This window comes from Pelecanus crispus, chromosome 26 (genome assembly GCF_030463565.1).
Source record: "Pelecanus crispus isolate bPelCri1 chromosome 26, bPelCri1.pri, whole genome shotgun sequence".
Classification (NCBI taxonomy): Eukaryota; Metazoa; Chordata; class Aves; order Pelecaniformes; family Pelecanidae; genus Pelecanus; species Pelecanus crispus.
Window position 1 is genome coordinate 1025143 of NC_134668.1, and position 19656 is coordinate 1044798.

At 63.0% G+C, this 19656-nt stretch overlaps 1 protein-coding gene across 1 annotated transcript in view; it reads right to left on the reverse strand.

The window, feature by feature from the left end:
• The window catches only part of LRP1 (LDL receptor related protein 1), a 93767-nt gene that overhangs the window by 21747 nt on the left and 52364 nt on the right, over window positions 1-19656 (reverse strand). The window contains exons 16-47 of the mRNA XM_075724875.1: window positions 19267-19407; window positions 18820-18945; window positions 18440-18556; window positions 18202-18282; window positions 17102-17152; window positions 15806-15973; window positions 15218-15400; window positions 14836-15036; window positions 14500-14745; window positions 13995-14192; window positions 13277-13481; window positions 12953-13117; window positions 12310-12554; window positions 11862-11993; window positions 11522-11749; window positions 11171-11345; window positions 10481-10575; window positions 10091-10240; window positions 9704-9844; window positions 9259-9387; window positions 6323-6454; window positions 5936-6070; window positions 5727-5856; window positions 4691-4817; window positions 4252-4403; window positions 3981-4105; window positions 3333-3704; window positions 1890-2079; window positions 1270-1474; window positions 849-1041; window positions 313-438; window positions 84-212 (exon numbers count right to left, since the gene is read on the reverse strand). Coding sequence (XP_075580990.1) covers window positions 84-212; window positions 313-438; window positions 849-1041; window positions 1270-1474; window positions 1890-2079; window positions 3333-3704; window positions 3981-4105; window positions 4252-4403; window positions 4691-4817; window positions 5727-5856; window positions 5936-6070; window positions 6323-6454; window positions 9259-9387; window positions 9704-9844; window positions 10091-10240; window positions 10481-10575; window positions 11171-11345; window positions 11522-11749; window positions 11862-11993; window positions 12310-12554; window positions 12953-13117; window positions 13277-13481; window positions 13995-14192; window positions 14500-14745; window positions 14836-15036; window positions 15218-15400; window positions 15806-15973; window positions 17102-17152; window positions 18202-18282; window positions 18440-18556; window positions 18820-18945; window positions 19267-19407 — 5193 coding nt within the window. The remainder of the gene's footprint in view (window positions 1-83; window positions 213-312; window positions 439-848; window positions 1042-1269; window positions 1475-1889; window positions 2080-3332; window positions 3705-3980; window positions 4106-4251; window positions 4404-4690; window positions 4818-5726; window positions 5857-5935; window positions 6071-6322; window positions 6455-9258; window positions 9388-9703; window positions 9845-10090; window positions 10241-10480; window positions 10576-11170; window positions 11346-11521; window positions 11750-11861; window positions 11994-12309; window positions 12555-12952; window positions 13118-13276; window positions 13482-13994; window positions 14193-14499; window positions 14746-14835; window positions 15037-15217; window positions 15401-15805; window positions 15974-17101; window positions 17153-18201; window positions 18283-18439; window positions 18557-18819; window positions 18946-19266; window positions 19408-19656) is intronic.

Below are 19656 nucleotides of genomic sequence, written 5' to 3' on the forward strand. Positions count from 1 at the left end.
CTGACAGCTCGAGCAGGGTGCCTGTGCGTGCCAGGGAGTTGCGTGTGTGTGTTTGAGCAAAGCAGCAAGAGGAGGAACCTTACTGCAGTAGGACTGCTTCTCATCTGACTTGTCCTTGCAGTGGACCACGCCGTCACAGGTCCGGCTGAAGTCAATGCAGTCGCCGTTCCCACACTCAAACTCGTCGTGCATGTTGCAGGTGGAATTCAGGGCTGGGGAGGGTGCGGGGAATGTCAGCTCTGCCAGGCTGAGACCGGGCTCTCCTCCTCCCCTTCCCGTCCCCATCAGCTCCCGCTTCCACCGCCCCTCCACCTTTGCAGGTGAAATCCTCCTGCAGGACACGCTCGCCGCGGCAGGAACAGTTGACGTGTCCTTTGGGCGTGAGCAGGCAGAGATCCTGACAGCCGCCGTTGTTCACCCTGCAAGGGGACAGCTCACCTAGGAGAGAGGGAGAGCAGTCACACCAGGCACATCTCAGCAGTCCCTTCCCCTCGTGCTCCCTGCTGCAGAGAGGTAAAGCAGGGGTCCCTCCCCATGCTCTTCAGATGGGGCTATGGGGGGGATGCATGGGGTTGAGGGTATCCAGTCTCCCCAGATCTTGCAAGGAGGATGCCCTGGGAAGAGCACAAATGGGGCAAATTCCCTCTCTCTTCAGCCCGCACAGGGTTCGGAGATGGACAGGAAGGACAGCGGGGTGGGTTCCCCCTTCCCCTGGCCTGCAGACGGGGTGCAAGAGCAGCACTGTCCGGCCGGGGGCTGAGCAGCCCGAGTGAGGGGGCAGAGGCAGGGGGGCAGGGGCCCATGGTGGTGGGGCTGCAGGTGACGGGTGGGGTGTGGGGCATCCTTACAGCTGTCGGTGTCGTTGGCCACGGCAATGATGCCCATGGGCTGCTGGGGGATGTCAACACGCAGAAGCTTCATGTCGGTGCCCACATACTTGTTGGCTCGTTGCACAGCCCTGCGCACCCAGTCCGTCCAGAAGATGTAATCGCCGTAGACGGCCAGGCCAAAGGGGTGCACGGGCTCCGATTTCAGGATCACCTGCCAGACATCGGCAAACCGTGAGCGTGAGGAAACCCGGCTGTGGGATGCAGCCCCCAGCACCACCCCAAACGCAGCCCGTCCCCGTGCGTCTGCCCCAGGGGAAGGCCCGGCTCCCCCCATGCCCCAGGAACGGCTCTGCTTTCCTCTGACAACGTGCCAGTCCCAGTTTCACCGCTCGCCGCTCTCTCCCTCCATCTCTGCCACTGGGGCCAGCTCAGGACTCACGTGGCGGTGGGAGCCATCATATTCACAGCGTTCGATTTTGTCCAGGGTGGCATCAGAGAAGTAGATCTTCTCGGCCTTGTGGTCAATGGCCAGCCCGTTGGGTGTCCGTATGTCCTGGTCAATGATGATGAGGACGTTGGCACCAGAGAGGGTGGCACGCATGATGCTGGGGTGCTGCTCGTTCCAGTTGGTCCAGAACATGAGGCTGGAAGGGAAGAGACACACGACGCCTTTGCAGCCTCAGCTCTCCGCCATGTACACGTTGGCTCAGCCCACCCCTCTGCTGCTGTGGGGCTTCCAAGGACTTTGGGATGGATGGGACATTGTGCCCGCATAAAAAGGGGTGGGAGGGGGATGAATGAGGCCACTGCAGCCGGCTGGGAAACACGGCACCCATGGTACCAGCTGGCCGGAGAAGGGGATGGGACGGGGTTTCTGCCTTTGCTTTGGGGTGCTGAAAGACATGTCGGGTGCTGGGACCCCTTTCCTCCCTGGGGTCCAATACTCTCTGTGCTGGGAACCAGTGCTTCCTCCCCAGTGGAGGGGTGTCTGCCTGGATGCTGGCCCTGGGACCACGTGGACCCCTGGGCATGCTGGCTGGACCACCGATGGCCACTCACTTCTGGCACTCGTCCAGCACAAAGGCCCTGGGATGATCGTCCCCCGACATGGTGATCACCGTCTCCCTCTCGAAAGCCCCCAGGCGGCTCTGGTCCACGGTGTGACGGGTGATGGTGGAGGTGGTGTAGCTTGTCCAGTACAGCGTGTCCCAGCCGCGGTGGTACGCCAGCCCCTCCACCGAGCCCACATCTGCAGGAGGGGAGGACAGGCAAGGGTCCCGTCCAGCCCGTGCTCCTGCAAGGCTGCCCGGCTGCCTCCGCACAGCCAGTGCTGACTGTGACACTTGGATGTGGCTTCTTTGGCAGCCTGAAGTTATTGCTTTTAATTACATCCCAAAAAAATCCCTCAGGAGGCTCCGGCTGCTTGCTACCCCAGCGCCAACGCAGCAGCACCTGAGGGGACCCAGCAGGGCTGGGCTGGTGTTTGTGCTAACAGGTGAGCTGAGACCCCAGGAGACTTTAGGGGACTCCTGGGCGACCTCTGCTACCGACCAGGTAACCGCACTTCCTTGCAGGAAGGCTGCCATGTTCACCTATGATGAAACAAGGACCTGAACTTGGCTTTCAAGCTCGTGCTCTGATCATCTCCCCTGCGCTGGCCGGGCCTTGCTCCAGGTCCCCCTGTCCCCGCAGCAGCGGCGCTGGGAAGGGAAGGGTCTCCCTCTGCCAGGAGAGAGCTGAGGCCCAGAGGCACAAAGCGACAAGGTGAAGACTCGTGGCCAACCAGGGAGACCTTCCCTCCAGCTCCCAGGCCAGGAACTTGAACTGTACACCCATCCTTCCTCCCTCGTTAACGATCAGTAAAAGGTTTAATGAACCGGCAATGAGAGATGGGCGCTGCTCTTCTGATCTCGGTGATAACAGCTATCCCAAGTGCCAAATGTAAATACGCTCATTAGCGAGCACATCTATAACCCTTGCTGGAGGTGCTCCCTGGTGACGCAGAGCAACAGACAAGGTCTTTTCAACTGCTGTAGGAGCCAATAAAACCAACCGAGTGCAAACCGAGGGCTGGAGGTGAAGACAGGGCCAGGGATGGCAAGGTTTGCTCAGGCTCAACGGGTCTGTCTTGGAAGTCAAATGCGAACATGGAGCAGATCCCAAGTTTGCTGCAGTGCCTTGTTTCTAGAGCAATGCATACCCGCGTGCACGCCTGAGCCTCGTGATACGCTCGCCCTGCCAGAACAAGCTCTGCAGACTGCTCCTGACACTTGCATCCTCTACCACAGGCTGCTGCCTCTTCCAGAGGCTCTGGTAGAAAGCTCACAGCTGAACCCTTAACAGCCACCACTCAAAACGCCTCTCGAAAACACCAAAAAATGTTAACCGAGAAAAGGAAAAAAAGCCCTTGGGCGAGGAAGGAGGGAGTTCAGGAAGAGATGGTGGGGGAGAAAAGAGGGGTCTGAGGGCAGATGCACACGGAGGGAGCCCCGTGACACTCACTCTCCACGATGGTCTTGCGCCCTGTGCCGTCGTCGTTGATCTGCTGGATGTTGCCAAAGTGGATGTCACTGTAGAATATGCGGTTGCTGCCCTTGGAGCCGTAGCGGTAGTCAAAGGCCAGGGCAATGACGTTTTTCATGTGTTCCGCGTCCTCGAAGGGCTTGATGGGTGCATTGAGGTTGTTCTCGTCTGACAGGTGGATGCTCTTGAGGATGGTGCGCTCCGAATACAGCAGGTAGCCATCGTAGTCCCGACAGCTCACCCCGTCCTCGGACAGCATGCCATGGGCGCAGGCACACGTCCTCTGCCCGTTGCCCCGGAACAGGCAGAGCTGCTGGCAGCCCCCGTTGCTCTGGGCACAGATGTTGGTGCCTGGGGAGGAAAGGTGGGGAATGTTCGGGGGACTGGGTAGGCTCCGTGCAGGAGGATGCTCCCGCTTGGCCGCTTTTCACCGCTCCCCGCTCCCAGAGGAAGAGGGTGAAGAACCAGGCTCAGCCCACGGCGCAACACGGTTCTGTGACGAGGACACGGTGGCCTGTTTGTTTCCACCCCCATCCCTGCATCTGCCCGCTGTGGGAGCTCAGCCCGGGCGGCCGCCAGCGCTCAGCAGCACTGCACGAGGGGCTGCCACCCTGCTCCCGGACGCACCCTTCTGCCTGGCGCGGTTGAAGACTTTGATGTCCTTGAGCTGCACGCCAATCCCTGTCCGCAGGGACACCGACTCGGTGGCGTTGTCCTTGTTGCCTCTTTTGATGGAGCCATTCGCATGAGTCCTAAGAAAGGACAGAGTCACTGAGCAACCGACGCGGGGGCCCACCCCAGCAGCACCCTGCAGCGGGACCCAGCTCTGCCACCCTCCCCATAGCACCCGCCAGCTCCCCCCACCCTCCTGCACCACCGGACCCCTCAGGCGCCATACCTATCGCTCCAGTAAATGTACTCCTCAAAAACCGACACCGAGAACATGTCCATGTTGTTGCTGGACAGGACGACCTCTCGGTTTTCGCCTGTCTCCAGGTTGATTCGTTCAATCTTGTCTGTCCGGGCATCACACCAGTAAAGCTTCCCATCCTGAGGCGATGGGAAAGCATCCCAGTCAGCAATGGAGCAGCGCACCGGGGAGGCACTAAGGCACCCTCCGCACCTCCCACCACGTCTGGCAGAAGGTCCCAGCCCAGGGAGGGGACGACCACCCTGTACAACCCTCCCTGCGCTGCAGAGAAGGCTCCAGGGCCCGGGGGAGGGCGGCCGTGTCCCCAGAGGCCCCACAGCAGGGGCACGGCTGCAGGGACCCTCAGGACCGGCACGCTTCTTGCCAGACCCCGGGGCGGCACCGTCCTCCCAGCCAGCGGCTGTACCTCGTAGTCGACGGATATCCCGTTGGGCCAACTGATGCTGACGTTCACCAGCACCATCCGCTCGGTCCCGTCCAGGCGCGACCGTTCGATGCGGGGGTACTGCCCCCACTCTGTCCAGAACAGATACCTGCAGGGGACAGCAGGGATGTGACCACGGGGCTGGCCAGAAGCAGCATCCTTGGGCTTCCTGGCCATCGGAGCAGAGGGCCAACACCTCTCTTCTCCCATGTAGTTAGCAATAGGATGAGAGGAAATGGGCTCAAGCTGCGCCAGGGGAGGTTTAGATTGGATATTAGGAAAAATTTCTTCACGGAAAGGGTAGTCAAGCATTGGAACAGGCTGCTCAGAGAGGTGGGGGAGTCCCCATCCCTGGAAGCGTTCAAAAAACGGGCAGAGGTGGCACTCTGGGAATGGTTTAGTCTAGTCTACCCTTAATTGGTTTAGTGTGGACTTGGTAGTGTTAGGTTGATGGTTGGACTGAATGATCTTAAAGGTCTTTTCCAACCTAAACAATTCGGTGATTCTATGATTCTCTCCCTCATCCCTCCACACCAGGGCCTCAGCCCAGACTCCTGGTGATCTCCCAGCCTCCCGGCCGCCGCGTGCTTGCAGACCACGCTGCAGCTGGGGAAAGGAGCACGGCATTGCAGCTGGATGCAGTGCAGAAACCAAACCGTGTGCCAGTCATGTAAGGTGCTGTTCTCCATCATTCCCCGGATCCAAACAACTGTCCTCTCCCTGTGACTCTGTCCAAAGCTGGAGCCGGTCTGGGGAGGCTCCACTTGGATTTTCTGAGGTGCTGGCACCCATGAAGTCCCAGGGAGCTCCCAGGAAGCTTAGCCCATCAGTGAAAGGGTGGTTAAACCCAGCTGGTTTGGACACCAGGGGCCTGTCCCTTGGTGTGGCAGGAGACCTACGAGTCCTTCTCCACTGTGGGCAAACTGCACGGCTCTGCTGGGAGGGTGCTGGGGGTCTCCAGTACGTGCCCACCCCCCAGCTGATGGCCCTCTCTGGGCGGCTTTGTGCGGTTTCTCACCCCTTTTCTGGATGGACTGTGATGGCCCGCGGCTTGTCCAGCCCCTGCGAGATGACCACGTAGCGGAAGGACCCATTCAGCCTGGCCACCTCGATGACGTCGAAGCCCTGGTCCGTCCAGTAGATGTTTCCTGCAGAGAGGGGACGGTGAATACCTGCACGAGCCCCGGTCCCCAAGTGCCCACCTCCCTGCTCCGGAGCCCGTCTCACCGGCGATCCAGTCCACAGCGATGCCCTCCACGCGGCCAATGCCATTGGTGACCACGTCCTCCCGCCACGTCTGGTCCCGCTTGGCCCGGCTAATGGTGCTCAGACCCATGTCCACCCAGTAAATGGTGTCGTTCTCTGAGAGGGGCCAGGCAGGAGAGCGGGTATCAGTGATCGCCTCTGGGTCACCCCAATGGTGGCACAGACCTGGGCTGAGCTGCACCCCAAGGCCCCGGCGTGGGGACCTGGAACCCTCCCTCGCCTGGCGCTGCTGAGAGGAGATGTTCTAGGCCAGAGCACTGCCAAAGGAGGGTCTGGTGATGGTCCCCCTCGCACTCCCCCTCCCTGACCTCTCCAGCCCTGTTGTCCTGCTCCCAGCCCCCGCGTCACCTGCATGGAAGTCGATCCCCACGGCCAGGGAGGTCCCCGACACGGGCACGAGAGCGTCCGACTTGTCGTTGGGGTCCAGGGGAATGCCACGGATGCCCTCGTGGACTGAATACAGGAGGAAGGAGCCAACACCTGCGACACAGATGTGGGGACAGTCAGACACATCCTACAAACCACACGCTGTCCCTTTCAACAGACAGAATTCATGGAAAACTGTGACAGCAGCTCCATGGAGGAGCACAAGCCTGGCAGGGCTGGCGGGAGGGCTGGACCCTGCCGTGACAGCAGCAGCACGAGTCGCTGGCCAGGGCAGATGGCCCAGGATAGCAGAGGGACAGGCAGGGCAGGGTTGAACCATGTTGGCTGGACCTGCCGGTAGGCTGCGCAGCTGCCTGAAGCATCCCCGCACAGGCAGCCCCTACACCCACCTCTCAGCTGACTCCGCGGCTGACGCATGCGAGACGTGGGCTGGCAGCGCGAGCGGCAGCTCCGCAGGCAGCTGGGGAGGTGGCAGGGGAGGCAGTCCTGCCGGACACCGAGTGCCTGATCCTGCCCACGGTGCTGCAGTCAGGGGGTGACGTGTTTGCATGGGCAGCATGCGCGTGGCACGCTTTGAAAGCTTTGCAGCACCGTGGTTTCTCATGGAGGGAGGGATGCCCCTGCTTCACTTGGGTCCCCGTGCGAGCGGGGACTAACCAGGATGAACATAAAGAGAAAATTCTTTTTGACATTGACACTGTCCTGCACAACATCCTTGTCTCTAAATTGGAGAGACAGGGATTTCACAGATGGATCACTGAGTTGACAAGGATTTGGCTGGATGGCTGCACTCAAAGAGTTGTGGTCAACGGCTTGATGTCCAAGTGGAGACCAGTGACGAGTGGCATTCCTCAGGGCTTGGTATTGGGACCAGTGCTGTTTAACATCTTTGTGGGTGACAGGGACAGTGGGATTGAGCGCACCCTCAAGTTTGCCAAGGACACCACGCTGTGTGGTGTGGTCGGCACGCTGGAGGGAAGGGGGGACCAGATCCAGAGGGACCTTGACAGGCTTGAGAGGTGGGCCCGTGTGAACCTCATGAAGTTCAGCAAGGCCAAAGTGCAAGGTCCTGCACGTGGGTTGGGGTAGTCCCAAGCACAGATACAGGCTGGGCGGGGAATGGATTGAGAGCAGCTCTGAGGAGAAGGACTTGGGGGTGTTGGTTGATGAGAAGCTCAACATGAGCCGGTAATGTGCACTTGCAGCCCAGAAAGCCAACCGTATCCTGGGCTGCATCAAAAGGAGCATGGCCAGCAGGTCAAGGGAGGGGATTCTGCCACTCTGCTCTGCTCTGGTGAGACCCCATCTGGAGCCCTGCATTAAGCTTGGGGGCCTCCAACACAAGAAGGACATGGACCTTTTGGAGCGGGTCCTGAGGAGGGCCAGGAAGATGGCCTGAGAGCTGGAGCACCTCTCCTACGAGGCCAGGCTGAGAGAGTTGGGGTTGTTCAGCCTGGAGAAGAGAAGGCTGCGGGGAGACCTTATAGCAGCCTTCCAGCACTTGAAAGGGGCCCACAAGAAAGCCGGAGAGGGACTTTTTACAAGGGCATGTAGTGATAGCACAAGGGGTAATGGCTTTAAACTGAAAGAGGGTAGATTTAGATTAGATATAAGGAAGAAATTCTTCACTATGAGGGTGGTGAGGCACTGGACCAGGTTGCCCAGAGAAGTTGTGGGTGCCCCACCCCTGGAAGTGTTCAAGGCCAGGTTGGACGGGGCTTTGAGCGAGCTGGTCTAGTGGAAGGTGTCCCTGCCCATGGCAGGGGGGTTGGAACTAGGTGATCTTTAAGGTCCCTTCCAACCCAAACCATTCTATGATTCTATTAACTCCTCCGTGATCAGGACGGGATGGATTTCACTGCCACACTGGGCAGGGGAAGGAATGGCAGACCTTGCAGAAAGAGGGCAGGGAACGACCCACTCTAAACTGAACACGGACATAATCAGGGACGAGGTTTCTGATGGCTGGGGCAGGAATCCGGGGAACAGCCGCAAAGCCCTCCCTGCTCGGCTCTGCGAAGGGGCTGCGTTCCGGTGGGCACTGCCTGGACCTCCCCGGAGGCTGCAAGCCCCAGAAGTAGCCTGTTCAAGGGGTCCCGACCCACACCAGGGCACAGGGCAGGCACAAGCGAGGCCTCTTTCCAGAGCCGCCTCTGCCCCCGCGCGCTGGCAAAGGCTCTGCGCTGCATCTGGGTCAGGGCAGCGCTTGTTATTCAGTCCCTGCCCTGACCCAGATGGTGCAGCAGCTCTGCCAGCCCCCTCCAAAAACACCAAGAACATTTTGCACACAAACAGCCTTTGAGAGGCCCTGGCAGTGACCAGGGAGCGGGGGGGGCTCTTCCCTCCCGAGGGAGACGGTGGCAAACTGGGCAGGGACTGGGAACTGCAGAGCAAATGCTGTGCCGGCTGCCCAGCCCCGTTCCCGGTGATTGCGGTGAGTCAGTGACCCAAACCCACTGCCGACAGCAAAGGTTTCACCTCTCCTTTGAGGGCTCCCACCATGCAGTCCTGCTCCCTTCCTCCCGCTAAACCCAGAGCCCTCGGTGCCTGGGCAGTGCCGCCATGCCGCCCACGTTCATCGCCGCCAGCCCCTCGCAGGGACATCTCACGCGAGGGTCTCGCTGCGGCCTGAGCCTGCAGCCCTTCCCGAGCCCCCCCAGCCCCCCGGCGTCCCTCTGGGCCCCAGCACCCCTCCGCAGCACTGCTGGGTGCAGGGAGGCGCAGGGCAGTCGGGAGGAGCCCGCACACAGCCGGAGCAAGCGGTTACCAGCTCCCCACACGCGCCACGCCGGCACGCGCACCGTGCTCGGCCACGCAGTGCCGTGCGGCACAGGCGGAGCCGCAGTACGCAGCCGGCACGGCTGGGTGGGGTGTCTGCTCCGAGGGGGCACGCTCACCTTCACAGGACTGCTGCCCGCTCTTCAGGCTGTAGCCCGCGGTGCACATGCAGGACCGGGAGGTCTCGGAAGTGGGGAGACAGAGTTGCGAGCAGTCACCGTTATTTAGGCTGCAGGGGTTGGTTCCAGCTGCCGCAGAGAGAAGGGGGAGTGAGGAGCAGCCGGGGGCCTGGGCGCACCCGCCGGGGCTGCGGGGCCCCGGGGAGAGGCTGGGGCAGCTGGGGCCGGTGCCGCTCGGGGTGGCCACATGAGATGCGGGCGCTCTGTGCCAGCTGGCAGGGACCTGGCGCCAGGGCAAGGGCCAGGCTCGGGCCAGCAAGAAACGACCGGGTCAGCCGGCCGCCCAGCCACCATGGGCCAGACTCTGGCCCTGCTGGCACCCCGGCGGCACGGACGAGCGGCTGCCCGGCCCCGCAGGGTCTCTGCCCCGGGACCACGCGCTCACCTTGCTGGATGCTCTCGTCGTACACCTTCATGTGCATCACCAGCGTGGTGCTGTTGCGCAGCACCGTCACCTCCGTCCCATCCTTCTTGTTGCAGGTGCCCATCCTCTCGGAGGCCTGGTCAGCCCACCACAGCTTGTCGCCTGGGAGGATAAGGCAGGAACATGCAGCAGCATTCCCCATCCCCTCCCGCCCCAGCAGCAAAGAGTGGTGGCTCCACACAGATTGACATGTGATGGCCTGGCAAAAGGGGTCTGAGCTCAGCCTTCGGTGGAGAAGCATCCCCTTCACGGCTGCTAGAGGTGGCAACGAGCAATCTGTGTTTGGGCAGGGCCAGGAGAAAGGGAAAGGGCTTCACGAACCACCCCCATCACCCTGCCAGCTCTCACCCATGATGGCCAGGGCGGTCGCCTTGCTCAGCTGACTCTTGATGGACTCAATCACCTCCAGGTTGCTGCCATCCAGGTTGCATCTGTTGATGGTGCCATTGCCAGAGCTGATCCAGTACAGCTTGCTCTCTGGGTAGTCAATGGCCAGACCTGGAAAGCAAGGGACTGTCAGCGTCCAGGCGGCACGCGCGGACCGTCACCATCCGGGAGGTGGGACGGGACCGGCAGAGCGGATGCGGTGATGGAGAGAATGGGCGCGCGAGGTTAAGGTGACCCAGCACAAACCAGCTGCCAGCCCCCCGGGGAGCCAGGGCTGCCAGAGTTGGGGCTTGAGGCTGTCAGGGCCAGCGAGGGCACTGCAAGGTGGGGTTGTACTGGGGGGGTCCGTACCAACAGGCCCTTTCTGGTTGGTGAAGAGGAGAGTGCGGTTGCTGCCGTCCATGTTGGCCATGCTGATGTTGTCTCCGTCTGTCCAGTAGAGCTTCCTGCACCGGTGAGGGGACACTGAGCACGGCGGCTCCACCAGCCTCGCAGAGACGGCCCCACGTGCAGCCCTGCTGCCCACCCTGCCCACCCAGGCTCCACCAGCCCCCACCACCCCAAGCTGCTCTCCCGGCTGAGCCCAGCCCTGTCCGGGCCCCTCTCCCCTCCCGCTGCACAGCCCGGGCAGCCTGACGGCCTCCACACCTCTGGTGCCGGGACCCAGGAGGGGGTTTGATGTTTGCAAGCACTCGCACAGCCCTGCCCAGCAAAGCCCCGTGCCCACGCAGACCGGCACACGCTCGTGGATGCACAGTTATCCGCAGCCTGTTCTCCTTCACGCGCGCACGCGCGTGTACGGAAACGCAGCCTGCTGCTTTGCGCGTGCCAACAGACCCACACCTCCTGAGCTGTGGCCCCGGCTCCTCTCACACACCTCCTACACGTGCTGACACATAGGGAGAACAACCTGTTCTCTCCTCCACCGCGCACGTGCGCTGTCACGCACACACACGTGTGCTTCCACGTACACCTTCTCCTTCTTCGACGCTCCCGGCCTGACCCCAAGCCCGCTGGCACCGTGTCCCGCCAGAGACTTACCCCCGCAGGGGGTGAACCACCAGGCAGTGAGGCTTGTCCAGCCCCTGGATCACCGCGTTCTTGAAGGAGCCGTCCAGCCGGGCCACGTTGATCTGCTTCTTGTTGGCGTCGTAGCTGGTCCAGAAGAGGTTTCTGGAAACCCAGTCCACAGAGAGGCCATGAGCGTTGGGCAGGTCTGAAAGGGAACGGAGAATGGAGACTCATTAGTTGGGAGAACAGGGCTGGGATGATGCTCAGATGAAGAAGAAGGGCCGATCTCATGGAGCTGAAGCCTCTGGAGGGCTGGCAGCTCTGCCCTGCTCCGGGATCTGACAGGAGCAGCCGTGCAGGGCGATGATTCTCCACACCCACCCGCAGAGACAACAGTCTCCACGCCGGTGCCGTTGATGAAGGCTCTCTTGATGGTCTGGGTGCGGACATCAGACCAGTAAATGCGCTGCTCCAGGGCATCGTAGTCCACCACCGTGACATTGTCGATGTCGGGCACCGTGAAGGAGATGATGTAGTTGTAGTAGGGGTTGTCGATGTCCACGCCCCGGATCTCCATCTGCCGCGCGTACAGCAGGAACTTCTTAAACTCTGGGGAGAAGGACGAGAGGGGCAGTCGTGGGACCTCAGCCTGGTCTGCAGAGCTGGCTCCGAAGCACCCGCTCCTGCTCCCCGCCCCAGGGTGGCCTGGGCAGACCCCTACCATAGCAGGTCACGTTGTCCTTGTCCAGCTTCATGAGGTGGGGGCAGGCACAGGACAAGGTGCGGTTGTAGTTGATGAGGCAGAGGTGAGAACACGGCCCTTTGCCCCCGTTGGCTTCGCAGGGATTAGGAGCTGCAAAGGGGATAAGACTCAGTGACGTCCCTGTTCAGGGGACACCTACCCACGAGGCTCCAGAGAGCTGCAGACCTCCCAGACCCTGCCTGCCCTGTCGAGGAGCTCTGACCCATCGGCCTCATCACCCCAGGACACTTTGCTGGGTGGCCAGGGCCACAGCGGAGGCCTCTGGCTCAGCGCAGGGTGAGAAGGGGCAGCCACGGGGGTGGGAGTGGGTGCCCGAGTGGGTGTGGGTGCACAACGAACGCCGGCGCCATCTCCCCACCGCGCTCCCCCCGCCCCGTCCTGCTGCCTCCGCTTCCCCAGGCCTCACCCAGGGGCTGCCGGGAGGGGTGATACACCTGCAGGTCGAAAGGCTGCGTGTTGGTCCTCTGCACCACCGTCACGTTGTGCCCCGTCCACTTGTTGGCCTTGGCCAGCGTGTTGGTGCGCCAGTCGGTCCAGTAGACCTCACCGCCGTACAGGGTGACAGCGAAGGGATGCGACAGGTACTCGTGTCCCCGCAGCACCTCGATGTGCCCCGTCCCATCGTACAGGGCTGAGTAGATGGCGTCTGACCTGTGCCCGGCAGAGACGGGGGCTGAGAGCAGGCAGACGGCTGGGCAGGGCGTACCAGGCCCAGGCGAAGGCCAGGTCTTTAACGCAGCAGCGATGACCCACAGGGTCTAAGCAGCCGCCTCCTCTGCTCTGCTTAGCGCTGCGGAGGAGGACGACTGCTGACGTACGCCAGGGATCAGAGCCCCCGCAGAGGAGAAAACCCAGAGCAAAGGTTGGAACGTGTTGCAGAGACAAACAGACCCCGCAGAGCAAAGGCTTTGACTCCCAGCCCAGCAGTCAAATGGCAGAACACCACAGGAGTGAGGGGGAAGGTGCCAGAGCTGGGAGGGACGGGGAGGGCAGGGGGGGTCCAGAGCGGACAGGGAGGTGTAGGGCAGAGATGGGCGTCCCGGTCCTACCTGGCGTCGATCCAGAGGATGCGCTTCTCCAGGTAGTCGACGGTGAGCCCGTTGGGCCAGCCCCCCGAGCCCGTCTCCTTGTGGATGGTGCGCCGGCCCGCGCCGCTCATGGAGGCGGCCTCGATGCGGGGCAGGCTGGCGTCCCAGTCTGTCCAAAAGAGGATCCTGAGAGGGACAGCGAGCGGGGACGGTCAGCATGGGGACACCAAGCTCCGCCTCCCGAATCGGCAGCAGGCTGTGCGCCCAGACAAATGGCCTGGTCCCCCTGCAAGATCCCAAGGGTGCCACCGTGTCCTGGTGAGCGATGTCCCCCTCCTGCCTTACCCATAGCGGGGGTCCAGGGCAATGGCACGGGGATGCTCAATGTCCCCAGCCAGCAGCGTGGTTCGCATGGTGCCGTCCAGCTTGGCCACTTCGATCTGGTCCAGGTTGCTCTCCACCCAGTAGATGTTGCCAGCGATCCAGTCCACGGCCAGCCCCTCGGGGGTGGCCAGCCCGTACTGTATCACCACCTCGAAGCTGGTCAGAGCTGCGGGGCACAGCGCCGCGAGGGCTCAGGCTGGTGCTCCCGGCCCGCCTGCCACCGTCGCACCCCAATCCTGAACAGCTCCTGAACCCGGCTTGACTGGGGTTGATGGCTGGGGGGACGCTTCTTCTACAAACGGGGCCTGAACCCCCAAAGGGCTCAGCCCCACATCCGTGGTCCTGGCGCTGGGCTCTCGCTGGCCCCCCCGGGTGCTCCCTCCCGCGGGTGCCCCCTCCCACAGCTCTGCAGCGCTGGTGGGGAGGGGGCCCAGCTTTGTGCTCCCAGCTGCTGGGCTGTAATTACCATTAGGGAAGTGCTGGGAATGCTAATTAACTCCTACATAATGAGCAACTTTGGAGAGCGGAACAGGATTGCTCCAGGGGCTGTGGGCTCCAGCGGCTGCACCATTGCTGGGTGCCAAGGAGTCACTGCTGGCACCCTATCCCAGAACTGCGCTCCTGCTTTCCCACCCGTCTGGCCCCCACCAGCTTGCTCCGTGCCCCCAGGGCTACACACCCCCATTCTCAAGCAGCTTTCCCCTGTAGATTTTGTCTTCCACCACGTCGGTCCAGTACAGTGAGCTCTGGTTGAGGTGGAAGTCCAAGGCGATGGTGTTGCGCAGCCCGGGGACCAGGACGCTGTAGTCGCCCCGGTGCAGGTCAATGCGGCGGATCTCGTGGCGGTTGGAGAATATGATGAAGGGCTTGAAGGGGTCTGGGGAAAGCAGGGCAGGGTCAGAAAAGGGGCACGGACAAGGCAGGGGGAAGGTGTCCCTGGCTCCTGGCCCCCGCCTCGGCTACGGGACCACGCACCCCCCCGCACCGTAAAGGGCTGCTTCTGCCAGGCGGGGACAGCGAGGGGTCCACTGTCGGCAGGCAGATCCCCCCAGGACCCGGCCGTGCCCATCGGCACGGTCCTCAGCTCCGCTGCTGCTGCCTCCAAGAGCAGGGGGAGGACAACCCCCCCATCACAGGCTGCTGGGGCAATGCTGCCAGCCCCTGCAGCCCACCCGCACACGCACCCAGGCTGCGGCAGCTCTCGCCATCGGGCTCCAGCATCCAGCCCTCGTAGCAGGAGCACTTGACGTTGTACTTGTCCTGCTCGCACTTCTGGCTGCATTTGAGGTGCTTGGCGCAGTAGCTCTGGATCTGGCAGGTCTTGTTGTCCGAGCCCAGCTCCATCCCCAGGGGACAGGAGCAGACGATGCCCTCACCGGGTGCCACGGTGCAGTTGTGGCTGCAGCCGCCGTTGTTCAGAGAGCACTGGTCTGCAGAGAGAGGACGCGCTCATCAGTTCCTCATCCCACTCCCGGCCCAGGGTAGAGACCCCGTGTCTTGGTGCCCAGCTCCGCACTCACCGCAAAGCTCGCCCTCGTCGGAGCCGTCGCCGCAGTCGTCGGAGCCATCGCAGAGCTTCTCGGGGGGGAGGCAGATGGAGGTGTTGTTGGCGCAGGTGTGGGAGGGGGGTTTGCACACCAGCGACTCGCAGTTCTCCTCGTCCGAGTTGTCCTCGCAGTCGCTGTCCCCGTCACAGACCCAGGCCTTGCTGATGCAGCGGGCTGCCGAGGCGGGGCAGATCAGACGCAGAGATGTTATTTCAGGCACTCGGGGTCCTGGCTGCCCCGGAGCCGGTGTCCCTCCACCACCTCCCCCGTCCCGATCCCCACCGAGCCGAGTCCGAGTCCCTTTCCCAGGTCAGAGGGGGCAGGGGTCACCAGTTCCCTCCTCCCCTGCTCTCACCTGAGTCCTTGCAGCCAAACTTGACATTGGGGTCGCAGACATGGGTGACCCCCTCGCAGTTCTTCTCGTCGCTGGAGTCCATGCAGTCCGTGTCACCATCGCAGCGCCAGCGCATGGGGATGCAGAGCCCATCCAGCCGGCACTGGAACTCGTCGGTGTGGCAGCCGCCGGGTGGGCGCGTGGCTGGTGGGAGGGCACGCGCACCCAGTCACGGCCTTCGCCCCGAGGAGCTGGGAACCGGGCAGCAACCGGGTGGGCTCGGGGGACGGGAGGAGGGCCGGGCACTCAGCCTGGCAGGGAAAGGGCCAGGGGCATCCAGAGGTGCAGGAGGGGGGTATCTGGGCACCCAGGGTGGGCAGAGGACGCTCCAGGATTCTCTGCCTGGAAGCGGGGGGCTCTGCTCAGGGGGGCTTTCGGCTCTCGAGGCAGGATGGCGGCAGAGCTGATGCCCGGGAGGGGTCCATCTGCAGTGCCCACCTCCCCCATCGCCCACCCGCTCCCTCCCGGGACAGGACCTGGGTTTCCGCAGGGGAGGACACGGAGCAGCAGCGCAGGAGCAGCCCGGCCCTGCTGCAACCTGGGGCTCACCCTGGTTGGTGCAGTTGGCGTGAGTCTCGTCGCTGTAATCCCCGCAGTCGTTGTCCCCGTCGCAGGTCCAGTGCACGGGGATGCAGCGCCCGCTGTTGCACTTGAACTGGTTGCTGGAGCAGGAGTGGCTGCAGCCCGCCTCGTCGCTGTTGTCCCCGCAGTCGTTGTCTGGAGAGGAAAGGGGAGCGGGAAGGGGCTCAGAGAGCGCCCGGCCGGCCAGGAGGGCTGGTGGAGGCACGGCAGGAGGGAGGAAGGCAGAGACCCCCAGCCAGAGGAGGCAGCCGGGGGAAGCAGGGAACAACGGGGATCGGACGGACCACAGCGGCAGACAGGACGCGGGGCAACAGGCAGCCCCTCGGCGCTGGCGGCAGGACCCCCGCCGGAGAGGCCGGGCTGAACGGAGAGCCCCCGGCCCCCGGCCCTCCCGCCCCCCGACACGCTCGCCAGGCGCGGCCACAGCACCAGCAGCGCACAAAGAAAATGAAACACAAACTGCATAGATCAGCCATGTACCTGGGGAGGCTGGGAGAGCGCCCAGCGCCAAGGGGGCCGCTCTGCTCCAGACGGGGAGCGGAGCTGGGGGGACAGTGCGCTCCTTTATGGGGCACACCCACGGGGAGATGGGCTGGTACGGCCAATTGGGGGGGTGTCAGCTTGCCTGGAGGAAACCCCATCGCCCGCCGACGGGCAGGGGGAGCTTTAATCTGATGGTGCTGCGACACTGGCAATGCAGCCCCTCCGCCTGCCCTGCTGGCACCGGCTCAGGGCACGGCGCTGGCCTGGCTTGCTGGACCACCACAGGGCTCTGCTCTGCTGCGGACGCCCCGCCTGAGCTTGGCAAAAAGCCTTTGCCTCCCCGTGCCTCCGTCTCCCCCAACACAGGGTAGCTCATGACAGGCACGGGGACGACGGCACTGACGGCTGCTGCGTAGCTTCACCGGCAGCCCAGCTCCTGCAGCTGCAGACCCCGACCACTCCGGGCTCCCACCAACAGGAGCTCCCTGAGCAACTCTGATACTCTGATTCTCTGATTCTAACTCCACTCTGCGAGCCGGGAGGGATGGCTGCTTTGCTCCCCGGCACTCGGCGCGTCCCTCCCGCTGCTGGAGCGCGGGGGGCATTGCCAGAGCATGGGGGGCATTGCCAGAGCACGGGGGGCATTGCCAGAGAGCGCGGGGGGCATTGCCAGTGTCTGGAGAAGCAGCCCATGGGGCTCGCAGGACCCTGGAGGGGGCAGGTTTGGGGGTTGCATGGGGCCAGGTTGGGGGTCTGGTGCATGTTGATCTATGCACTAACCGGTAGGCTTTGGACAGTTCTTTTCGTCAGAGCCATCCCCACAATCTTTTTCTGAAACACAGAACCAACCAGACAGGAGAGTGGGCACAATGACAAACAAAACAACACAACACGGCACACGCACAGAGAGCAGCACAAAACCATGCTGATGGCGGGACATGAACATCGACACGGAGAGGGACGCAGAGAGGCTGAGCAGGCACACCGAGCGGCCTGGGAGGCGAGACCAGAAGCAGTGGAGGGTGCTGGCGGAGCCCGGGGCAGCTGGGCCTGGGAGCCCCTCGGCGCTGCAGCTCCTGCCCCGCGGGTGCCTGGCGAGGCTCTCGGCTGCACGGAGGTGCTCCACGCCAAGGCCATCGCTTTTGTGAGTGCCTGGCTGCCAGCGCTGGGGGATCCCCGGGAAAAGAGACCGTCCCTTGGTGGGGACGACTCAGCGGTGGGGCTGCCCCAGGAGGAATAGGCCACTTGCTCAGGAAGATCCCAGGGGAGAGACCTGCACCCACAGCTCCCTGCTAAGCCCCTGCACCGGCACGTGCACTCTGCAGCTCTGAACGTGCCTCGCTTGCTCTGAAGCCACTAATTAAACCTAACGATGCAGAGCTGCTAGGAAGGCTGAAATAAACTTGTGGGGAAGGAAAGCAGCCTTGGGGCAAACCCTCTCTCCCAGGCCTGGCCCTGGAACCAGATCCGAGGCCAGACCTGAGCTCGCCGGGAGAGCTCTCCTGCCTTCCCTGGGGCTACAGGACCTGGCTCAGCCCCGCAGCGGCACTCCGCACTCCACACTCGTCTCAAGCACTGGGGCAGAGCTTTGGCCACCTTGCAAAGAATGCCAACGTCTGCTGAAATGATCCCTGCCAGGTTGTTCCTGCAGCACACGCTCCCGCCAAGGGCAGCCAAGGAAAATGTGGGTCTTGGCGTTGCGGGATGCGCTTACAGCTTCAGCTAATGCCTCCCTTCAGGGCCTGGGTTCTGCTGCTTAGCACAAGGCTGAGAAGTGGCCCTTGCAGGAACAGGGCCCCCTGCCAGGCTGGCTCCCCTGCGTCTGATCTCGCTGTCCCCAGCTGCGTCCCCCTTGGCAGCCGCGGGGCCGTGGTCCTTACCGTTGTCACAGCGCCAGTTGATGTTTATGCAGCGCCCGTTGTTGCAGGTGAACTGCGTCAAGGGGAAGCAGGTCGGGTAGGCTGCAGAGGAGGCAGAGGCACGATCAGTGTCGGGGAGATCGCCTGTGCCCCAATCCTCACGCCCAGCCCCACCGGTGCCTCTGCCCCGTGCTGGGGTGAGGAGCGGTGCTCCCCCCCAAAGGGCCCTGTGCTCCCAGCGCTCCCCGCCCCAGCTCACCGCACGAGGCAGATTCGTCAGAGCGGTCCCCGCAGTCATCGTCCAGGTCACAGGTCCAGGAGATGGGGATGCAGCGCCCACTGGCACAGGAGAACTGGTTGGGGGAGCAGGTCCGAGCTGACCCGGGGAGAGACAGACAGAGCTTTAGTAGCTGGCGGTGCCTTGCTTTGCTGGGGGAAAGGCAGGGAACAAAGCCCCCGGGGCTCCTGCGAGGCACAGGCGCAGAAGCCAAACTGGCTGCAAGGTGGGCAGCCGGGACGCGCGAGGCCCTGAAACCTCGGCCTCAGCCCCGCAGCACGCAGAGAACAGCGAAGGCCGCGGCTCAGCACAGCAATGCGAGCTCTCCCTCTGTTCCCCTGCGGATGAGGCAGGCTGCTCACCCGAGCAAGTGGAGTTGGACTCATCCTCGTTGTTCCCGCAGTCGTTGTCCCCATCACAGAGCCAGCGGTTGGGGATGCAGCGGTTGTTCTTGCACTTGAAACGGTCCGAGGGGCAGGTGTGCTGGTCTGCAGGGGAGACACACGCTCAGGACCTGCCCTTCTCCATCCCACCCCCATTCCTCCTCCACATCTGGTGGAGAGAAAAACTGAGAGAGGAAAGGGCAGAGAGCCTCAGGCAAACTGGGGATCCCCGATCCTGGTCACCACTTCCCTCCCTCAACCGCTCAAGCCCACTCCCCTCCTAGAGCTGGGGAGGGGACACAGGGGTCCTGGCTGCCCAACCCCATCCCAGCCACTCGCCCCACATCTGGAGGAAGCTTATCCCAAATCCTGCCGCCCCAGGAGCGTGTAAACCGCTATCCCCTCGCGCAGGAGGCAGCTACGCACGGCAGAGCTCGGGGGCTTCGTCGCTGTTGTCCAGGCAGTCGTTGTCCCCGTCGCATTTCCAGCGCTCCTGGATGCAGCGGTTGTTCTTGCAGGCGAACTCCCCCGGCTGGCACTGCGGAGGGGGGATGTAGGACGGGTTGGCTGGCAAGGGAAAAGCAAAGGGAGGGGATGATTTTAATCAAGTGACGAAGTGCAGGGCAGCAGCGAGGACAGTCCTGTGGCCCCAGGCTGGCAGAACGTCTACACGACCGCCCAGCAGCCCTGAGAGCGTACATGGACACTCGTGCCCACGTGCCCCACCTCCTGAGCACGAAATGAGAAGGTGCAGCCCACGACCGAGGGGGAGAGCCCCTGGTTCAGCCTGCACCAACAGAGCTTCACCCCTCTGTT